General features: G+C 38.1%; 1 protein-coding gene across 2 annotated transcripts in view; it reads right to left on the bottom strand.

The window, feature by feature from the left end:
- Positions 1–19,077, bottom strand: part of LOC111596136 (homeobox protein 5) — a 68,187-nt gene that overhangs the window by 35,768 nt on the left and 13,342 nt on the right. For both annotated transcript variants that reach the window (XM_023310212.2, XM_023310214.2), the window contains exon 2: positions 16,721–16,859. In XM_023310212.2, the coding sequence (XP_023165980.2) occupies positions 16,721–16,775 (55 nt within the window). In that variant the 5' untranslated portion in view covers positions 16,776–16,859. The remainder of the gene's footprint in view (positions 1–16,720; positions 16,860–19,077) is intronic.

The raw sequence follows: 19,077 nt of genomic DNA, 5'->3' as shown, positions 1-19,077 counted from the left end.
GTAAAAATCAAATTAAAAACCAGAGCAGGCAAGCACGAAAACAAAAAAAACGAAGCAAATTTCTAAGGAAATTTCACCCCGTATACGTTGGCAGAGGCATGCAACAAATGCCAGAGAGCGAGGCAGCTAGAGGGGGAGGGGGCGGCGCTGCTGAATGGTGAATGACCAAGGCGCATTAAGGCAGCCAAGCGGCCAACCAGAGCAACCAACAAACAAGTGAAGAAAATGAAAAGACGAAGCAGAAGAAGAGAGAAAAACCTGTGCTAATTATTATTTAGTGCAGTTCGAGCCAGCGAGTGGCACAGCTCAGTTGCCACAAGAGTTGTGGAGGCTCCTAGAGCCGCTTAGCCCCTACCCGTACCCGTACCCGTACCCGTACCCGTACGCGTACCCCTACCCCTACCCCCAGCTTGCTCCCCACCTGCCCGCCTGCCTCACACACAGCAATCTGCACCAATTTAACCAAATAAGGCGCTTTTAACGGCCAAATGCATTGCATGCAATGCGCCATAGCTAAAACGCAGAGAGAAATCTGCAAAAGTTGAAAGGCCCCAAAGAGCTGCAGGTGTGTGCGTGTGTGCTGAGTGCTGTGTGTGTGTGTGTGTGTTGGTTGCACCTGTTTTACAGGAATTCAGAATGCAAGCGTCGTCGATAATAAACTTTAATGCTAATAGCAGTTGTACATCATCAGCAATGGACCAAAAACCCAAACACAGAGCCACAGCCCAGCAGGCTGGCAGGCGCGGCTCAAAGGGGCGTGCACAATGGCTGTGCGTGTGTGTGTGCATGCTTCTCTTTGATGCCAAGCTCAAAATCAAATTCCATTAAGGCAATTACAATCACAACAGCCACAACTCTTGGGCCACATAGCATTGAGAATCGCAGAGAACGGCGTGAACTTTTATGCAGCGCGTAATTAGAATTTTTGATTAACCAAGCGTCCGTCAAGTTAGACAGTTCCTGTTCCACTCACAGGTCCAGTGGCAGTTCCAGTTCCAGTTCCAGTTTGTCCAGCTTTAGGTGTTAATCATTTATGAAATTTGCCACGATTTGGAAATTTTCAATTTTGCTGACAGTCGCCGTTAGCTTTGCGCTCAACTGTCATCGAGTGAAACAGTTTTCTGGTTTTCTTTTATCAAATATTAATTTAGAGTGGATCAGAGCAACGATCCATGTCGAGGCAGCCAGCTGAAAGGCAATTGGCTGCATGTAGTTCACAGCGGGCGAACGGCTATGGTTAGATAGGGGGAGTTAGAAAAAGTTAGAAAAGAAATTTCGCATACGGAGTGGTATTTAGCAGTCTCTAGGTATGGAGACTCCTTTCTGATGAGCTGAACAATTGAACATAGAATTAATCAGCTCATAGATTGACAGATCTGAGCACAATAATACTTAACGACTAAACAAGTAAACATTGATAAACAAGAATCCCATGTTAAAAGTGCTTAACCTCCAGTTAATAATGATCATATCGTAATAAAGTCAGGCATTCTCTGAAGCTAAGCAATCGCTTGGCCAAGCTGTTTAAAAATACATGTTAAAAATATTTATCCGCAGGTTAATTTTTTCATAAACATAAAATAAATGAAATTGAAAACAAGAGAAATGTTTTTTTTATGAATAACTTTTCATTTAGCTTTAAGAAAGTGAAGTATAAGCACAAAAATATTTATGCGCAGGCTAAACTAAATTAAACCAAATCTAAACCGTATGTATCTGGCTTGTCTTTAGTAGCTAAATTGCTTTACTGCACACTCAAGAAAGTGTAGTGCATGTTATAAAAATTTAACCAAAGGATAAAAGCTAAATTTGATTATAAACTTTTAACTACTCTTTTAACTGTCATCTAGAATAATAGACTAGATGTTAGAAATGTTTATCCTGAGGTTAAAAAGCAAATGTTTTATTAGGGAGATCGGAACGTGCCAACAATTCGATAAAATTCACAATATAAATAACATTTGGATAAGTGAAAGAGGGAGATAGAGTGGGAGGGAAGGAGAGGGAGCGAGAGAGAAAGACAATTTGCCAATTGTCGCAGCTGAAGCTGGAAAGCTTAGCTAATGCTAGCTGAAAAAACCAGCTGCACTCGAAACAGAGGAGAGCCATGGGGCATGTGGCATGTGGCAGGAGGCAGAGGGGCAGAGAGGCAGAGAGACAGAATGGGGTGCTGGCAAGAGTTGGCTGCACAGCTTGGTGTCTTGCGCCTGCGGCTTGTGGCGTAAAAAATCAAGTGCAGATTAATTAAATTCGATAATTAAATGAACGCAGTGCGCAGATCGTGTTGCACAGTTGCACAGTTGCACACGGGCAACTGTTGCGAGTTGGAAAGCATTTGGCAGCTTGGCTGCACAACAAGGCTGCAACGTCTCGCGGCAACGTCGGCGCCTAATGCATTTCTGTGATTTGGGCGCAGCGAATTAATGCGCAGCGCTCTATAAATTTGTCAGCAATTAAATGAGGCAGGTGCCCCGCTACCTGCCACTGCCTTTCACATGTCCCCTGCTGCCGCCCCGTCGTCTGCTTGCCGCGTGCCACATATATCAGCGGCCATAAAAGCCACAAACTCTGAACTTTATAGACTGTCTCTGTGGCATTGGCATTTGGTTGCCTGCCAAACACTTTGATTGATATTTGGGCGATAAAGCAGTGAATGCCGCTGCATGCCACAAGCTGCAAGCCGAGTCAAGTTGAACTCAACTGCCGAGCTGCATGTTGCATGTGGCACATAAATTTCGATACGAGTTCAAGTCTTTGCGGCTTGTTGCCAAAAAATTTATGGCAGCAGCGAATGTGGCAGCAACATATATTTTATTCCTTCTTCTTCTTTATCTTCTCGACTTTGGGGCGTGTGCTCTGTGTCCTGTTAACAACATTTGAGTGAATAATAGCAAAAGGCCTTTTCTGTGTGTGTGTGTGTGTGTGTGTGTGCGTGTGTGCAACAAGTTGCAAGTATTCATTCACGTTGCATCAATCAGAAAATGAGAGCATATAAATGTTAGTACTGTCAGCTGAAACTTTCGGTAAGGAGCTTTTCAAACAACTTTGAAAGATGCAACTCGAAAAGCTGATTAGCGAGAAGAAAGCTTAATGCAACAACAGCTATATAGCATATGAATATAGTTAAAGAATATGCTACAGAAAAGCTCAAAAGCTTATCAAATCTAGTTACGCCTATAAAAATCGAGTCTATATTGTATATATATTGTATTTTTCTTAATAAAGCTTAAAGCTTAAAAACTTTCGATGTGCACAACAAAATTCTAACTATGTTTTTTCTTAGGTAGAACACTGCGTATACGTAATACATAAAACCCTCAGCTAAAGGTTGAACTCCGGGAGATATACACATATATATACTTATATATATATATATATATTATGTATTTATATGTATATAAATGATTTCAACCGTCCGTTGAGCTGTAGAACAATTATAAATAACCCAAAGGTTCTTTGATAATTTCCTATAGCACACTCAGCAGACTTTCAAGTATATAAAAAGGTGGCCCATATATAAGCAGAGAAGTCATATATAAGTCATATATAATACACAGTTGTTGTTGTTGCTGTTGCCTTGTATTCAACAAGTTCAAGCAGTTCAGAACCTTTGCACGCGAACTTATCGCCGATGTGGCGGCGGCACAGGCACTCGACAGCATTGTCTGGTTAGAGTGGACCCAAAATAAAAAAACATGAGCACTAAAACTGATTATATATTCTTCTATATGTGTAGTGAAATTAATGTGGCAGTAAGCGTATTACCAACACAAGATTTCTGGACAATTATCGATAAATTTTAGAAAACATCTGTCACAATGAATATGTTTCAAAAATAATATATAAAAAGGACGAGATTAATCGATATATTACTAAAAGAGTTAACGATTGGTATGGATCAATTGTATTGGTGTGCAATGATCCGTTAGAGTTATCGATTGATATATATCAACAACTATTTATTGACCAAATAAAATATTTTAAGATAATGAAAAATGGATTCAATAAATAATTATGGAGATCGATCAATTTACATAATAGTCGATTGGTATAATAATCGTTTTTGTCATGTGTATGTTTTATACACCTATATTTCGTTAGCAATTTTCTAGTTTTTTTTATTAAGTTCGAGAATGCAGCGAATACTGAAAAATAATTAAATTATTTTGTGGCTGCAATGTCCCAACTGGGTGAATGTGTGTGTGACCCTATATATTCATATATACACATTCACAATTGTGCTGCCTTTTAGTATTCAGTATTTTGATTGTTTCGTAAAGTATTTATAATCAAACAATAGCAACAACAACAACAGCAACAGCAGCAACGACAATCAACAAACGAGCCAGCGATGTCGCGCCTGATTATATAAAATAAATATCTTTGACTTGAACTTTTGCTGTGTTGACTGTTCCCATTTTGCCTGCGCGCACACACACACACATATATATATATATATGTACACATATATATATATATACATATACATACGTGTGTGTACATACATATTTCAAAAACCGAGCAAAAAGTCAAAGCAGCAAAGCGGTCGCCGCGTACAAAATTCAACGGCAGCAGCAGCAGCAAATAACACCAGCAACAACAACAATAAACGGGCTACACATGTACAGTACACAGATCAGCCAGCAGCAGCAACAACAACAAATGTATACACAAACGTCAAAAAAGTCAACTGCGCCGCTGCCATTTGATAAGAGGCCACAAGTGTAAATATAGACGACGACACCAAAAACAACAAAAACAACAACAACAGCAGCAGCAGCGACGCCAACGTCTACACGACCGTTGACTGTCCGAGTCAAACGAGGCGGCGTTCGGTTCGGCTCTGCGCGATGCAAGCGTGCATTTGTGTGCGTGCGTGCGTGTGTCAAAGAGAGCGACGAGCTTCAAAGAGAGCGCGCTCTGCCAGATTGCCTCGCAGCGCTCTCTTGCGGCCTTTGACGGGCCACACGACGTATGCGCAATGCGCTTTCGTTTGCATTCGCATTCGCATTGATTGATACAACCGAGAGAATTCGCCCATTTTCAGTTGCTTTTTTTTCCATTTTTATTGCTTGTACTTTAGGTTTTGTGCAGTTCAGCAGAGTTCATTTATACTTTTTTTTGGCATGTGTGCAAGTCGGTGCGGGAGTAAATGTGTCGGTGTATGCGTATCTGGGTGTGTGTGTGGGTGGGATAGCTACGTGTCACAATGCGATCTAAATTGCACGCAAATAAGCAAAAGTTCCTTTAGAGCAAGCGAAACTGGGTCAACTATGGATTGACTCTCTGTTAAATATGCCTTAGAAATCGGATGTCTAAAATGTTCGGCTTGGCTTGACTATTAACTATTGCTCTTAAATTGACTGTTAAAATTAATGAAAGTTAGAACTTTTTTAATAAAAAAAAACTTAAATTATGTTGTTCATAATGAAAATATGAATAAATTTTAGTAACAATATTTATGTATCTCTAAATTAAAGAATATTTCAGTTCGAATTCGCCTTCAGAGTTTGAGATATAGCCAACATACATCAAGCTTGTGAACATTTGTAATACCCTATACGTATATAGTTTTATGTATGCATACAGTGAAGCGTTCATAGAACGAACACATATAGTTTCTATCAGAATTAACTATAAATATATAAATTTATATAGAACTCATTTAGTTTCAATAAATTTAAATATAATATTAACCTACTTTAATTTTTACAGATAAAGTAGGCTCTACTGCATAGCTGAGCTGCTCTTAACGATAAAAAGTGAATTGATTTGAAAGTGTGACTTTTAAAGCATTTACTGTACTTTGAAGCAAGTAAAAATTATTTTTAAAAATGAATTTATTGCCTTTTGCATACACTTTGACTGCAGTCAGAGGCGACTTTTTGTTCTGCTTTTATTGAATCACAATCTAGACACAACAGTTTTAAGACCCTATCTTTTATATCTAGGTGTACAATTTTAAGTTCAGTTCTGTTCATGAAAATAGTAATGTACAGTTTCTGTTTATTAAAATAGCACACACAAAACTGAAGCAAAATGAAACTGTAATTTTCCCGTTGAAACTAAGTTAGAATAGAATGAAAAGAAGAGAATTGCGAGTAGAAATATGTATATATATATATAATATATATAAATATATATTACTCGTAGCATTCAATCATTGATTATTCCAGTCCATATTTAGATGATTCAACCATTTTAAATTTAGCTCTGGCCAAAATTGCCCATCGCATTACACATAATTTTCACGCAAGTGACAAAAGATAAACGCCGTAATTTATGCAACATAAATGGCCATAATGATGCATGCAACAACAACAACCATAAATATAAAGGCAGCACCAACAGACGCCTTAACGGGCCTCCGGCTCGTCGCAACAATGCGTTTTTAAATGACGCGCGCAGCGAGCATTTTAGCAGCTTTTAAATATTTGCATAATAACAGACGCACGACAGCAACTGCAACAACAACAACAAAAACAACAACGACGACGACAACAATGCAAATAACTCTTGGCCCAATCGAAGCAATTCAATTGCAATTTCTAAAAGCAAAAACAAAAGACAAAAGAATCGCAAATATGTGCGTGGGTGAATTATAAGCCGAAAAGTGGGCGTCAGGGGGGCGTGACCCAGGCAGCTGCAAACATAAATTGTTGTTGCCAATGGCTCAAACGGCGCTCCATTGACAGATTGACAAATTGACCAATTGACAAGCCGAGAGATGAAGAGAGAGAGAGGGAGACGGAGGCAGGCGCTTTGCTGCTTGTGACAAATTTATGACAGACTTTTGTCCTCCTGCCCGCAGGCAAGCAAAAAAAAACAATAATGAGCTTAACAACAGTAATAATAATGACATTGCTAATGATCATTGGCCAGGGCACGCGAAGACGCGCCAATGTTTTATGTGCTTTCAAGCCAAGGCAATAATTTGCCAACAGTTTTCCAACAACGAAAGTAGGAGGAGCTGGCATGATCATAATGATAATGACGACAATAATGACGATGATGATGGTGGCGATGATGATGATGCTGATGCTGATGTTGATGTTGATGTTGATGATGATATGCAATCATAATGATGATAATTTGCATTTTAAATGCGCGACAATGCGGCACGTGAAGTCCACAAAAAAACAGAAAGAAGAAAAGTGGAAAAATATAAATGAAACCGAAATTTGTGAGTAACTAGTCGATACCCTGTAATGGACTGCAATTTAAAATTAGATATCTGAAACATATTCTTTAGCTCTGCTTCATGAGAAGTGAAGTTAAGTTCTGGGAGTTCTTCCAGATAAATCTTTAAGACTGAAATACAAAATCGATACTTATCGATCTTAAATGACTCAAACAACTATCGAACATAGAACAATACTTATTGAACTCATTCCGAAATAGATTTATTTATTCAATTTAAATTTAATATATTTATCAGAAATAAAGGACCTTAAGGATTCCAGATGATTTGCTTTCGAGTTTCTCCTATCACTTTTCCTCCAGTCCATCATAGCCCACTCTGAATCGCTTGCAATGTGCACAGGGTGTAAGTCGAAAGACGATGGCATCTTTTGGCCATTTGAATACCGAAGCGAAGAGTCGACGAAACGTGGCACTCGATCGACTGACGACCAGCTCTTGTGGCTGGCTGCATGTTGCATGTGGCATAAAGTACTGCTGCCCCCAGCTCGCGTCGCTTGAGCTTGAGTCGAAGGAGTCGCCCGCCTTATTTGGCTCTGGCCCAAAAGATTGTCTTGCTGCCAGCTCAAACGCTCAGCCATACAAATTTGTCACACGAAATTGGTGTTTGTGGCAAATCGCACAGAGAGAGTAAGAGAGATGAAGACAGCCAGAGACAGAGTCAGAGAGAGAGAGAGAGAGACAGGGAGACAGGTAGAGAGGGAGTTTACGTGGTGACAAGTGATTGAACTATTATACGTTGCATATAAGGAATGCCTGGCTATAATGAATGCCTTCGGACCAGCTCATATGCATTTTTGTACAGTTAGTTTGATAGTGCAAAAAATGCATTTGGCAATACATAATTTGAGGTTAGAATTGACTTTGAATTGCCCCTGAATCGAGTGATTGACAGGCAGTCAGTGGAAGTGCGTGAGAAATGAAAGTAGAAACCAGAAGGGGAACAGATGATGGAAGATTTCTAGTTTATAGTTGGGATAAATTTAAAAAGATCTTAGGAGACAGCTAAGTAAGATAAAGGGAGTTAAATTGCTCAGCTAAAGAACTTTGCAAACAAATAATTATACGAACTTAAAGAAACATCTATATAGATCATATATCTAAAATGCGTTTACGGCAGTCCCACTGTGACTTTGAGATGAATGAGAAATACTTCTGATATCTCTTTCTCTTTCTCGCTCTCTCTCTCTCTCTCTCTCTCTCTCTCTCTCTGTCTCTGTACTTCTCTCATATCTATCTTTCTGATATCTATTGTGAATATAACACGTATATGTATATATTATAAGCAAAACCATTCACAGATTTCGAGAGATAGAAGCCCTATCTACTTACTATACTATATCCATATGTCTAAATGTTGTATACAACTGCATTATTTTGATATTAGCTCCAGACAAGATAATAGAATTCCAATGAACTTTAAAGATCAGATTTGTTTTTGTTCCCTGAGCAAATCCGAAACTTATCTCGTGGCAGATAAGCTAAAAGACAATTTGCAACTCTCTGCGCTTAATTTCAATTCATTTCGAAACAGGATTGCAGAGTCCACAAGACATTCGAGCTAATTGAGACATCATCAGAGGACAGCTGAGAGGGGAAAAATGGGAAGCTGGGCGAGTCGAGCTAAGTAGACATAAGAAAAGGAAAAAATAATAGTCGACTAGCTAGTAAAAGGCAAAGTGTAAATAGCGCCAGAGGAAGTCTGAGGTTGCCTCCAACTCCAACCCCAACGCCGACTCCCGACAACAACTGCAGCTTGAAAAATCACTTTGGATAGTTGAAATCTGCAAACATCTAAAAGATTCTACACTTGCCTCCAGCCTCTACTCTACAGACGTCAGACATAAAAATCAGCAACAATTTAATAGCAATTTTACAGCGTGTGCGCTCCAAAGACTTTCAGCAGCTCCATCCGCAGCTCCCCACTGCCAGCTGATAATGAAGATTAGATGTTGTTGCGAGCCTCTGTTAGCTCTTGACTCTTTCCCTCTCTCTCTCTCCCACTCTCTTGCTTTTCAGATATATATACACTAGCTAGAGGTATAATTAATAAAGTATAGAATATGTAACAGTTGGCAGACAGGCAGAGGAACTAAGCATAGATAGCTCTAAGAGTCCCTTTGAACTCAGCTTCTTGATATACTTCTCTGCTAAAATGTGTTGCTAAAGTCTATAAAGCCAGGCTAACACAAAAAAACACACATTTTCAATTTAGGATATCTTGACTTTAATATAAAATTACATGAATTGAAAATTGATCAAAATTACAGGAATTTCCTAAATATTCTTGAGTTGAATATAAAAAAATTCTAAAAAATGAATAAGAAGTATATTCTCTCTATCTCTCTCTTTCTCTCTCTCTCTCTCTCTCTCTTATTTATCAGTAATCAGTAAACCCAGCGCATTTAAAAGCATTTCTAATTTCTGTTACTTTCAAGCCTAGTTCAAAGATCCCTCTCTTCCTCTCTCTATATCTCTCGATTTCCCTGCCATTTATTTCCTAGGGTATCTAGATGTTAATAATACCTAAAACGTCGTGATTTTGGTGATTTTTATTCGTGCTTCAATCAACTTAAAGCCCATTTCAACGAATTATTTTCAAAGGCCTTAACTTAACAAGGAAAAAACTTTCACTCATTCAATTTCTAGGGTATCTCGACTTCAGCAAGCTCTGTGCATCATCTGTTTGGATCACATATTTGTGGCTTTTTCGTTTGTCATTTGCAGGACTCGCACAGGAAGTGGGGAACCTCATTGAATGGCAGCTGCAGCTGGCTAATCTCTCGCGCAGCGCTTGAAGAAGTTGTCAAAGCGGGTTCACGGCGGGGCGAGTGGAGAGGGACGAGGTCAAGGCAGGGGTAAGTCGGGTCGTTAAAGTCGTCGAGGCAAATGAAAAGTTCATTAGACGAGTCGTAAAGTAAGAGAAGCAAATAGAAGAGGAGGCGGAGGCAGAGTGCCAACTCGCCAAATGCTGTTCGACGTGTCAGAAATTCAATTTGTAATTGTGGCCAGCGTTCGGGAGGGGGAAAAGAAAGAAAGAAAGACAGAAATATATATAAAATAAAAGCCCATCTGAAAGCAACTGTCATACGAACATTGACCTCTCTCCTCTCTGTGGACTCTTTAGGGGCGAGGGGCGTGGCTGGGAGCTTGGGCGTGCGTACGTGATCGAATAATGAATAACATTCAAATTGAATGATCAAACACGACCAAACGAAAAAGACGGACTACGAGACTCGTTGTTGCTGCTTCTTCTTCTCTTTTCGGGTGTCATAAAAGCGAGGCCAGCAGCAGTGGAAGAAGAAGCTGAACAAACGCACAAAACGATAAAACAAAACTGAGCTGGCCAAAAGCTGTTAGAGCCGCATTTCGTTTGGTGCTAAGCCTAGTTAGCGCTGCTCGGCCCCACCTCTTGGGGTCATGCGCAACGTGAAGGAGAACCAAAGCAAATACACTTGAAGAAAACAAGTTAACTCAATTAAACTAATCTATTAATATCTAATATCTATATCTATACATTATATCTGAACTATAAAAAAAGAGGAGCACGGCAATTACACTTGAAGACAAGAATTAGCTAAATTTATTTATATATATCTTGCATATAAATCTATAACATCTTCTGTGTGTACCTATGTCTGCAATATATCTATATATATTGCACTGTAAGAAAGTTTGTAGTAATCCAAATCATTTTTCTGAATATCTTCCTAAAGAAATAAAGTACGTAAGCAATGGATCAACTTCTTAACTATGATCATAAGTTTATATATAAGTTGCATGTTGAGCTCTATAAATATTCTCTAGAATCAAGCAAGAACTATCCAAAGTTTCTTAAGGAATCACATCTATCCATGATGGGTCACATGATATATGAATGTATCTCATATTATATTTAATTTATAATGTATCATATATAAACAGTTTTGTTCACACAAATAGTAGTACACTATAGACTAGTATGTAAAATATCATTAATCTATGGGATAAACAATTTTAAGATTGTCAAACTTAAGCTCTCTCTCTCTAATTCCCTCTCGCTCTCCCTTTACTCCTTAAAATCACTTTTCGAGCATAAAATTTCTTAAATTAAAAATTTTACAACTGAGTTCAGAGATTTTTTACTTTCTTTCCTTATTTTTTTCATTGATATCAAATGTTTTTGTTTTGTCATTTATTTGCGGTAAATATTTTATTTGGGGTCGTTAAAACAAGCCTCACCTTAGCAGGTTGTGCGAACGGACGGGCACCCACAGCTACCTGCCCGCCTGGCACTGCCCCCCAACCTTTCGCTTCAGTACACTGCGCAAAAATGTTAATAAGTTTTGGCAAAATTTCAATTTGGTAGACACTCACACAAATATAAAATGGAGAAGAAGAAGACTTAACATATTTTATGCATAACTCGCTACTTCTCTGTATCTGTCTCGCTCTCTCTCTCTCTCTCTTTAGCTACAAATCTCTGTCTCTCTTTCTCGGTTCGTCTCTATCCCACTCTTTGCGCTTTGCCAACTCTCATCAATAATTTTGCTCACGTTTCGACATTTTGTCAATATCTGCGCCAATGATCGTCGCCTTCTCTTCTCCTTCTCCCTCTCTCGCTCTCTCTCTCTCTCTTTCGCCCACCTTTAACATCAGTCAAAGCACCTTTTCTCCCGCTCTGCTGCCACTTTGTGCAATGATTCTTTTTTAATTGAATTCTAAAAACGTTGTCAATTCTTTGTTGTTGTTTGTCAATGTTGTTGCTGGTTGTTGTTGTTGTTGTAGTTGTTGTTGCTGGGTCGCTATGCGTTGGTATCTGAATAAGGCATAAGGCATATAATGATTATATGGGGTATAAGGTATGCCCATCAAATTGAACTCAGCGTGAGAGAGAGAGAGAGAGCAATATATGGAGTGGGAGAGTGAGAAAGAGAGTGAAGTCAACCTTGTGGTATGCGGCGTTAACTTAACTTAACTCAAGTTGTTGTTGTTGTTGTATATAAAAGACCAAAGCATGATGGACAAGAAGCACTTAGGCGTTGTTGTTGTTGTTGTTATTACTGTTGTTGCTTTTATTGAGCGTTTTGTTTTTTCGCGCGCTCTTGGACTTGACAATTACACGGCTATATAAATATATGTTTGTATATACACACATATGTAAACATATATATGTCTACTTTTTTCAATGACGTTCGTTGAATTTGTTACAGTCATGGTTAACACATACACACACGTACACAGACACAGACAAATGACTTTACACCCGCCTTGTTTTAGGTTTATAATTATATTACTTTGTTTTATTATGTTCAGCAAACGGCAGCAGTTCAAGTTCAATTGTTAATGTAAAAAGCTTCACAACCTCAACCACACACACACTAACACTCACTAACACACACACATACATACATACATACACACGTTTCTAATTTTTAGTTTTTGTAGTCTGGTGAATAGCTAAAAGTTACTAAAAAGCAGCTAGCTTTTTAGCTGAAAACCGACTAAATATAAATACAAATCTGCTAAATCATTTGTAATATTTATGTCGAATGCCTCAATAGAATGCCTTGAATCCCGCTAGAAGTTAGCTATATAAATTTATATTTAAATAAGCTTTTCGCTTTTCACAAATAGCTCGAAAACTGCTTGCTCTAGTAAATAAGTCAAATATTGACTCGAAAACCTGCTAACAACATAGACATAATAAGTTTTCTTACAATTTTCTTTTTCTTCGTTCTATTAAGTTTAGATAGCATAATAATAGTTATATAAGAAAAAGAAATAAAATAGAATAGAAACACCTAGTTAAGCTTCTGTAGATGTCACCTTTTGCTGTGGGGAGCATTTAATTAATGCCAATTATTAGCTTAATTGAGAGCACATCGAAAGGTCATTGAAATGCATGAACTTTTGACTCTTAAGCGAAACGGCGGCAAGCGTTAAAAGTAGCTAAAATGAATTGAACTTTGGCTAGAAACCCGAGAAATACATGAAAGTACATGAAATTTACGCATCTGTAACTAAAAATATTCTAGAAAGTTCAGTTTTTTTACACTTGCTCATCTCTAACAAACAAACGGTCTCTAACTGAACTCTCATAACTTTCAAAGAGCAGGCCTGCTTTATGGCATCTAGGACACATAGATTTAGAATTGAGAGCTTTCTAAAGTTTGTTAAGCGCGAGCTTTCGTAGCCGTTACGCGTGCGCAATTGAAAGGCATGACCTTAATGATGGATAAGTCAACGACAGCTGGGCTATGAAGACAGATGCTGCTAAACCTTTGACAAAATAAATGGAGAAAAGAGCGAACGCCCAGGAATGCCAAAACAAACAATAAACATAACTCAAGACGCGCTGCTAAAAAAAGTCGACGTCGCGTCGATGTTGCCTCCATTATTGATGTGACTGATGAATAAACGTCGCGACGCGACGTCCACTCCCAAAAACTGAGCTCAGAGCAGTGCAAATGGCGCGGGCGTCGACGCTGTTGGGTGACAATAATACTCACGAGAGCTAAAGCAAAACAAAAGCAAAGCAAAGCTAAAGGCAAAGGCGCACAGGCAAAAGTAATGTAGGCGACGTCGCTGCCAGCGTCGCTGTTTGCGTTGGCTGTGACCGCGACGCGTATAATTTACACGTTTTGCTCATTTGCGATTCTGGGCGCGCAGCTGAAACAAAACACAAATGAATTAAAATCGCAAAAGGGTTACCGAGGGGTAAAGACAGAGACAGAGACAAATACAAAGACAGAGCGAGAGATAGAGTGCCCAAGAATCGAGTGAAATTCCAACAAGTGGCGTAATTGCGCCCTGCGGCGGCTACCGTGCGGCCATCGATAGGCTGCACACCGAAAGAAAGGCAGGCAAAGAGAAACGAGAGAGAGGAGTGGGGGACGCACTAGACAGGCAGTAAAATCGCAAATCATAAATACAACAAACAATAAATAAGTGCATGCGAGAAGCCAAAGAGCGCAAGAGCCAAAGAGCAACAAGTGTGCGTGTCTCAAGTCGTTTAGCTGCTGGCGTCGCTGCTGCTGCTGTGGTTGATTTTGCTGCTGCTGCTGCTGAGTGCAAAGTTGAGCAGACATAATAAACGCGAGGACGCATAAGGTGAAGGAGACGGCAATGGCTGCGACTGCGCAGTCTTCGCTGCTCGTCATCGACAACTGCACGCCATCGGCATATAAAAAAACCAACAACAACTCAGCGCTGCTTTTTTAATACTCTTGCTAAAGAGAGAGAATTTGCGTAAGCTCATGAAGTTTATTTCGTTCAAAAGAGAGCGATGATTGAATATCGATTTAGAGATGACAAAATTTTTTGATTAGTAAGACTTGTTCCCAATCAGAAACATTTTATATAACAGTCGATTAAGAAAAATCGATCTAATTACATGTAATTCGTGTGAATTGAACCTATTTAAGCTTAAATAAATAAATTCTTGTATTTATATCGATTACATTAATCAACATTTACTGACTGGCAAGACAGTAAACATAAACTTGACTTTTTTCATTTGTTAGTGTGTTCAGTATTCGTCAAAGTTCGCTGATACTTCTCCCTTATTTCTTTTTTGCTCGACTGCAACTCGGTTCTCAAGTCTTGCTGCCAGACGAGTCAGCATTCCATGGCCATTTGCAGGGCAAAAGTTCGCGTCAAAGGTTTCGAGCAAAAAGCTTTAAAAAAAGGCAAATGAAATAAACTAAAGGCAATACAGGGTGCCAAAGAGCGAAGACAAAGGTTAAAAGAATGCAGCCCATATTGATATCAGAAGTACAAAAACAAAAACAAAAAAAGGTTTTTGTTTCGCTTCTGTTTGCGTCTGTTCTCCTCTTCTTTATCTACTTCTTCTTCTTCTTCTTGTTATGCGCACCTTCTGTTCCTGGCCGAAACGTCGACTCGTTTTGCATTTTAATTTTATTTCAGTTTTTTATGATGATCGCGCTCATGACGATCATGACGATCATGATGATCATTGCATGCTTGTTTATTCTCTGTAAATACTTTATTTTTGATTATTTTAATTTGAAAGCCGCGCTGTGCGTTGCCTTATTTGAGCTGCTCTCCCTCTCTCTTTCCCTCCTCCTCTCTTCCTCTCTCTAGGTGCTTTGTTTTAATATAAATTTGCATGCTGAATACTTAATTTGAGCCAAGGCGTGGCTGTAAGAGAAGCTGCATGCCTGCCTCAGTATTGGTGAGCTTTCGCAAGCTCTGCAGCTGCACAATGGCCAACTGCAAAAGCTTTGCCCATCTGTGTAAAAGCTTCGTGCTGTCCGTGTGCAAGCTTCGCTCTGACTGAGTCCAGCCGTTGAGATTCAGCTAAATTTGAAATCTGAATAAATTTGATTTCATTTTGAGAGCTTTGTGCATCCATGAGCCAAGTTAAATTCTCGTTTGTTAGTTGCTCAGATCAGAAAGTCAAAGGTGAGCTTCGATGACATCATCGACGTCATGATTCTTAGTAATTATCATAATTAGCAAGCGGCTGCAGCTGCCGGAGTCGATCTATCAATCTATGGGCTCAGTCTGAGGCTGACAAAGGGCTTGGCAGAGTTCAGCCAAAAGGCTGGCCAAACGGTGGCAAGCAGGTGAGTCGCCACCGACAAAGCAACAAGCAGACAAACAAACAACAACAAAGCACCAAATGGGAAACGAATACAACAAAGGAACGCAAAGAAAACAAAACGCGCAAACAAAAGGAAAAACAAAAGCGTAAAACGATAGTTGAACTTTCAACACCTAGTTTTATGCTTGATACCCTGTAAAATAGCAGAGCCAGGGGTAGTTTAGCTCAGGTTTGTAGTATATATCGATATCTGTCCCTATCATATATCAAAGCTATTTGAGTTCATTCCAAGCTATTCGAACATGCCTACCTATGCGAACTCAGCTTACAGTGAAGCCTGACTAATGAAACTTGCCATAGTGCTTGCTTTTAGCTGCATGCAAAACATATGTGGAACCCGCTGAGATCAGCTTTATTCATCCAACCATATTATATAAGCAAACACTGAATGAATTTTATATTAACAAATAAATAAACATATTTAAAATAATTTTTATTTTTGCCCAAAAGATAAGAACTATATTTAATCACTATTATAATACTGCACAGTTTCAGAAAGTAGACGCGAACCAGGCACCGAACATTTGTACAAAATTTAGGGAACTAAATCTTTGGAAAGGGATCTGGAATCGAAGCTTGAATTAGAGCTAAATATAAGAGAGTTTCCTTGAATCAAACCAGTTAAGACAGTAAAAGACCAAAATGAACTTTATCGAGAGGCTAAAATCTTTTATCGATAATTACAGGGTATTAAGACTTCAAGACTTCATTGCTAATGCTCGTTACGTTTGTTTTTCTTTTCAATTGGGGTCTGGGAGTCTGGGGTCTGGGGGCTGGGGGCTGGGGGTCTGGTCTCAGTCTCGGTTGTTGCTGCTGTCGCATTAAACAAATGCGATAAACGCTGCTTGGACAGCTTGGGGTGGGGCAGGTGAGGGGAGGTGGCAAAGGGGCGTGTCTTGCACTTGCACTTACCGGAATAACACCAGGCTGGCCATACTACAGTTGTCTCGCTATCAATTTCCTTCATTATGGTGGGCTCAACATATTGTCAAAGACCACACCGCGACGCTCCGATCCTATCCGATTCGATTCGATTTGATTTGCTCGGCTCCTGTTCCGGAAATGAAATAAAAGAGGAAAGAGTGTGAAAAACGTGCGAAAGAGCTGGCAGCAGTCGCAGTTCAGTTATCGAGTTTAGCTGCAACAAGTTTTCTTTTTATTTGTTTATTTATTTCTTTTTTATTTGTTTTTTTGGCCAATTTTTCAATTATGTTCGAGGCAACAGGTTGTTTGTCTTTGTGGCTGTTTTTGTTGTTGTTGTTTGTCTTTAATCTTCAGTTGTCTTGCGTTAATGTCTTCATGTTTTTAGCTTGCCTCGGACTAAGCAGCCCCAGCTAGGTGTTTCTTTAATTAATTCACCTGTTGTCAAATGCACAACTGTTTTTTTTTTATTACCCAAATACCCTGTCGTATTTAATAATGAATACTCGCACCGGGTATATGGAGTGTGAAGTATCCCAAAGGGTTAGTGTTAAATAAAAGAACACCTTCATATAGTATATAGTATGGCATATGGTAGAGAATATCGGAACTGTTTTCAAATATATAAAGTTAAAATATATATGGGCTCTATATGGAAAGTTGGCCCTTGGGCTTGGGTCTTTCACTCATCAATTCAGATTTCTGTTCCATATTTGGCTATTTCTCCCTTTACAGGGTATTCTGATCGTCCAATTGTCTCTCCTTTCGTCACAGTTCTCTTTTGCTTAAAGTTTTATGTTCTTTGCTTAGAAATTAAAAGCTTCTAAATGCCGTCAAATTTCATTTAACACACATATTTGCTATGCACGACAGAAAAATTAATAAAAATAAGAAAAAATACAACAATTTGGCAAATTCTGCTGGTGTAATAATTCTCAACCGGTTTAAGCTACAGCTACAAATATTATATAAATAATTGCAGACGGCTATAAATAGTTGATAACTGAGAGATGAAGAGACGCATGAAGTACATAAAATATATGATATATATAGCATATATAATATTTGAGTTACATAAAATATATATATGAATCGATTCATTCACTAAATTGTAGCTATTGAAATTTTATTGTAGGATTAATAGTTTTCAAATCAAAACGGAATGAGGAAGAAAATAAAGGAGCAGCAGAAGAAAAAAAAATAATTGAAACCTTTTTTTGCAAAGTTTAAGCAATAAAATTGATCTACAAAGTTTAAGGTCGCAAATATTGAAACAGCTTTTTTGCTTTACCTTTTTTTTGTGTTTTATTTTTTTATTTAAATTTATTGAAATTTTGTCGGTTGTTTTTGTGTTTGTTGTTGTTGTTGTTTTTGTTTGGCCGCAACTGCTGTCAATTTGTCAAACGAATTGACAAAAACAAAAAAGCAAAAAGCAACAACAACAACAACAAGAGAGGAAAACGAGCGCACACGAAGCGAAAACAAACGCCGCAGTTTGACTTAATTGTTTTTTTTATACCTTTATAAATATATTTACCGATATATATATATATATATTCAAATATATAAAATATTTTTTTATTATAATTATTTATTTTTAATGTGCGTTGCAAACTGAACCTGTTGTCGGAGGCTTATTAAAATTATTATTATAAACAAACAATTTTACATCTTTTTACAGCTTTTTTGTTGTTTATTTTTAGTTTTTGAACTTTTAACTGTTTTGCTTTTTAGTTGCATTCGAATTTCCGCGCTTCGCCAAATGTATTTTTATACATAAAAACATTTTTTGTTTAATGAACAACACACGCGTTGCATTTGCTCTCAAATATATAATATGTATTTACTTTTTTTTTCTTTTCTTTTATTTTATATTTTTGCAATTTTTTCAAATTATTTTTGACGCTTTGACCTTTAAAGATTCGATATATGCTTTGATTCTTATGAGCATTCCAATTGGCATTCACTTTTCGACTCTGATTTGCATTTCACATTTGCACTTTGCGCAGTTATTGCGTTGTTTAAGATTGAAAGATACATTTCGGATATTGTATCTCGCAAGATACTTTATTATTATATATTTGCTTGTTAATTGTTGAGTTATTGGGCGTTAAAGATATCTAAAAGATACATTTTGATACATTTATTATAGTTGAGATATTGAAAGATACGTTTTCTAAGAGATACATTGATTGTATCTGACAGATACTTTTGTGTTTGACCTATAGTATCTTAAAGATACATATGTATCTTAAACTAAAATTTCATATAATATTGTATGTTTCAGATACTTTTTGAATTGCAGCTGCATTCTACGTATTGCATCTAAAATATACCTATTTATTCTG

This window comes from Drosophila hydei, unplaced genomic scaffold (genome assembly GCF_003285905.1).
Source record: "Drosophila hydei strain 15085-1641.00,03,60 unplaced genomic scaffold, DhydRS2 tig00000172-arrow-pilon, whole genome shotgun sequence".
NCBI lineage: Eukaryota > Metazoa > Arthropoda > Insecta > Diptera > Drosophilidae > Drosophila > Drosophila hydei.
Note: the sequence above shows the minus strand (reverse complement) of the source record. Positions and strands in the feature narration are given on the sequence as shown.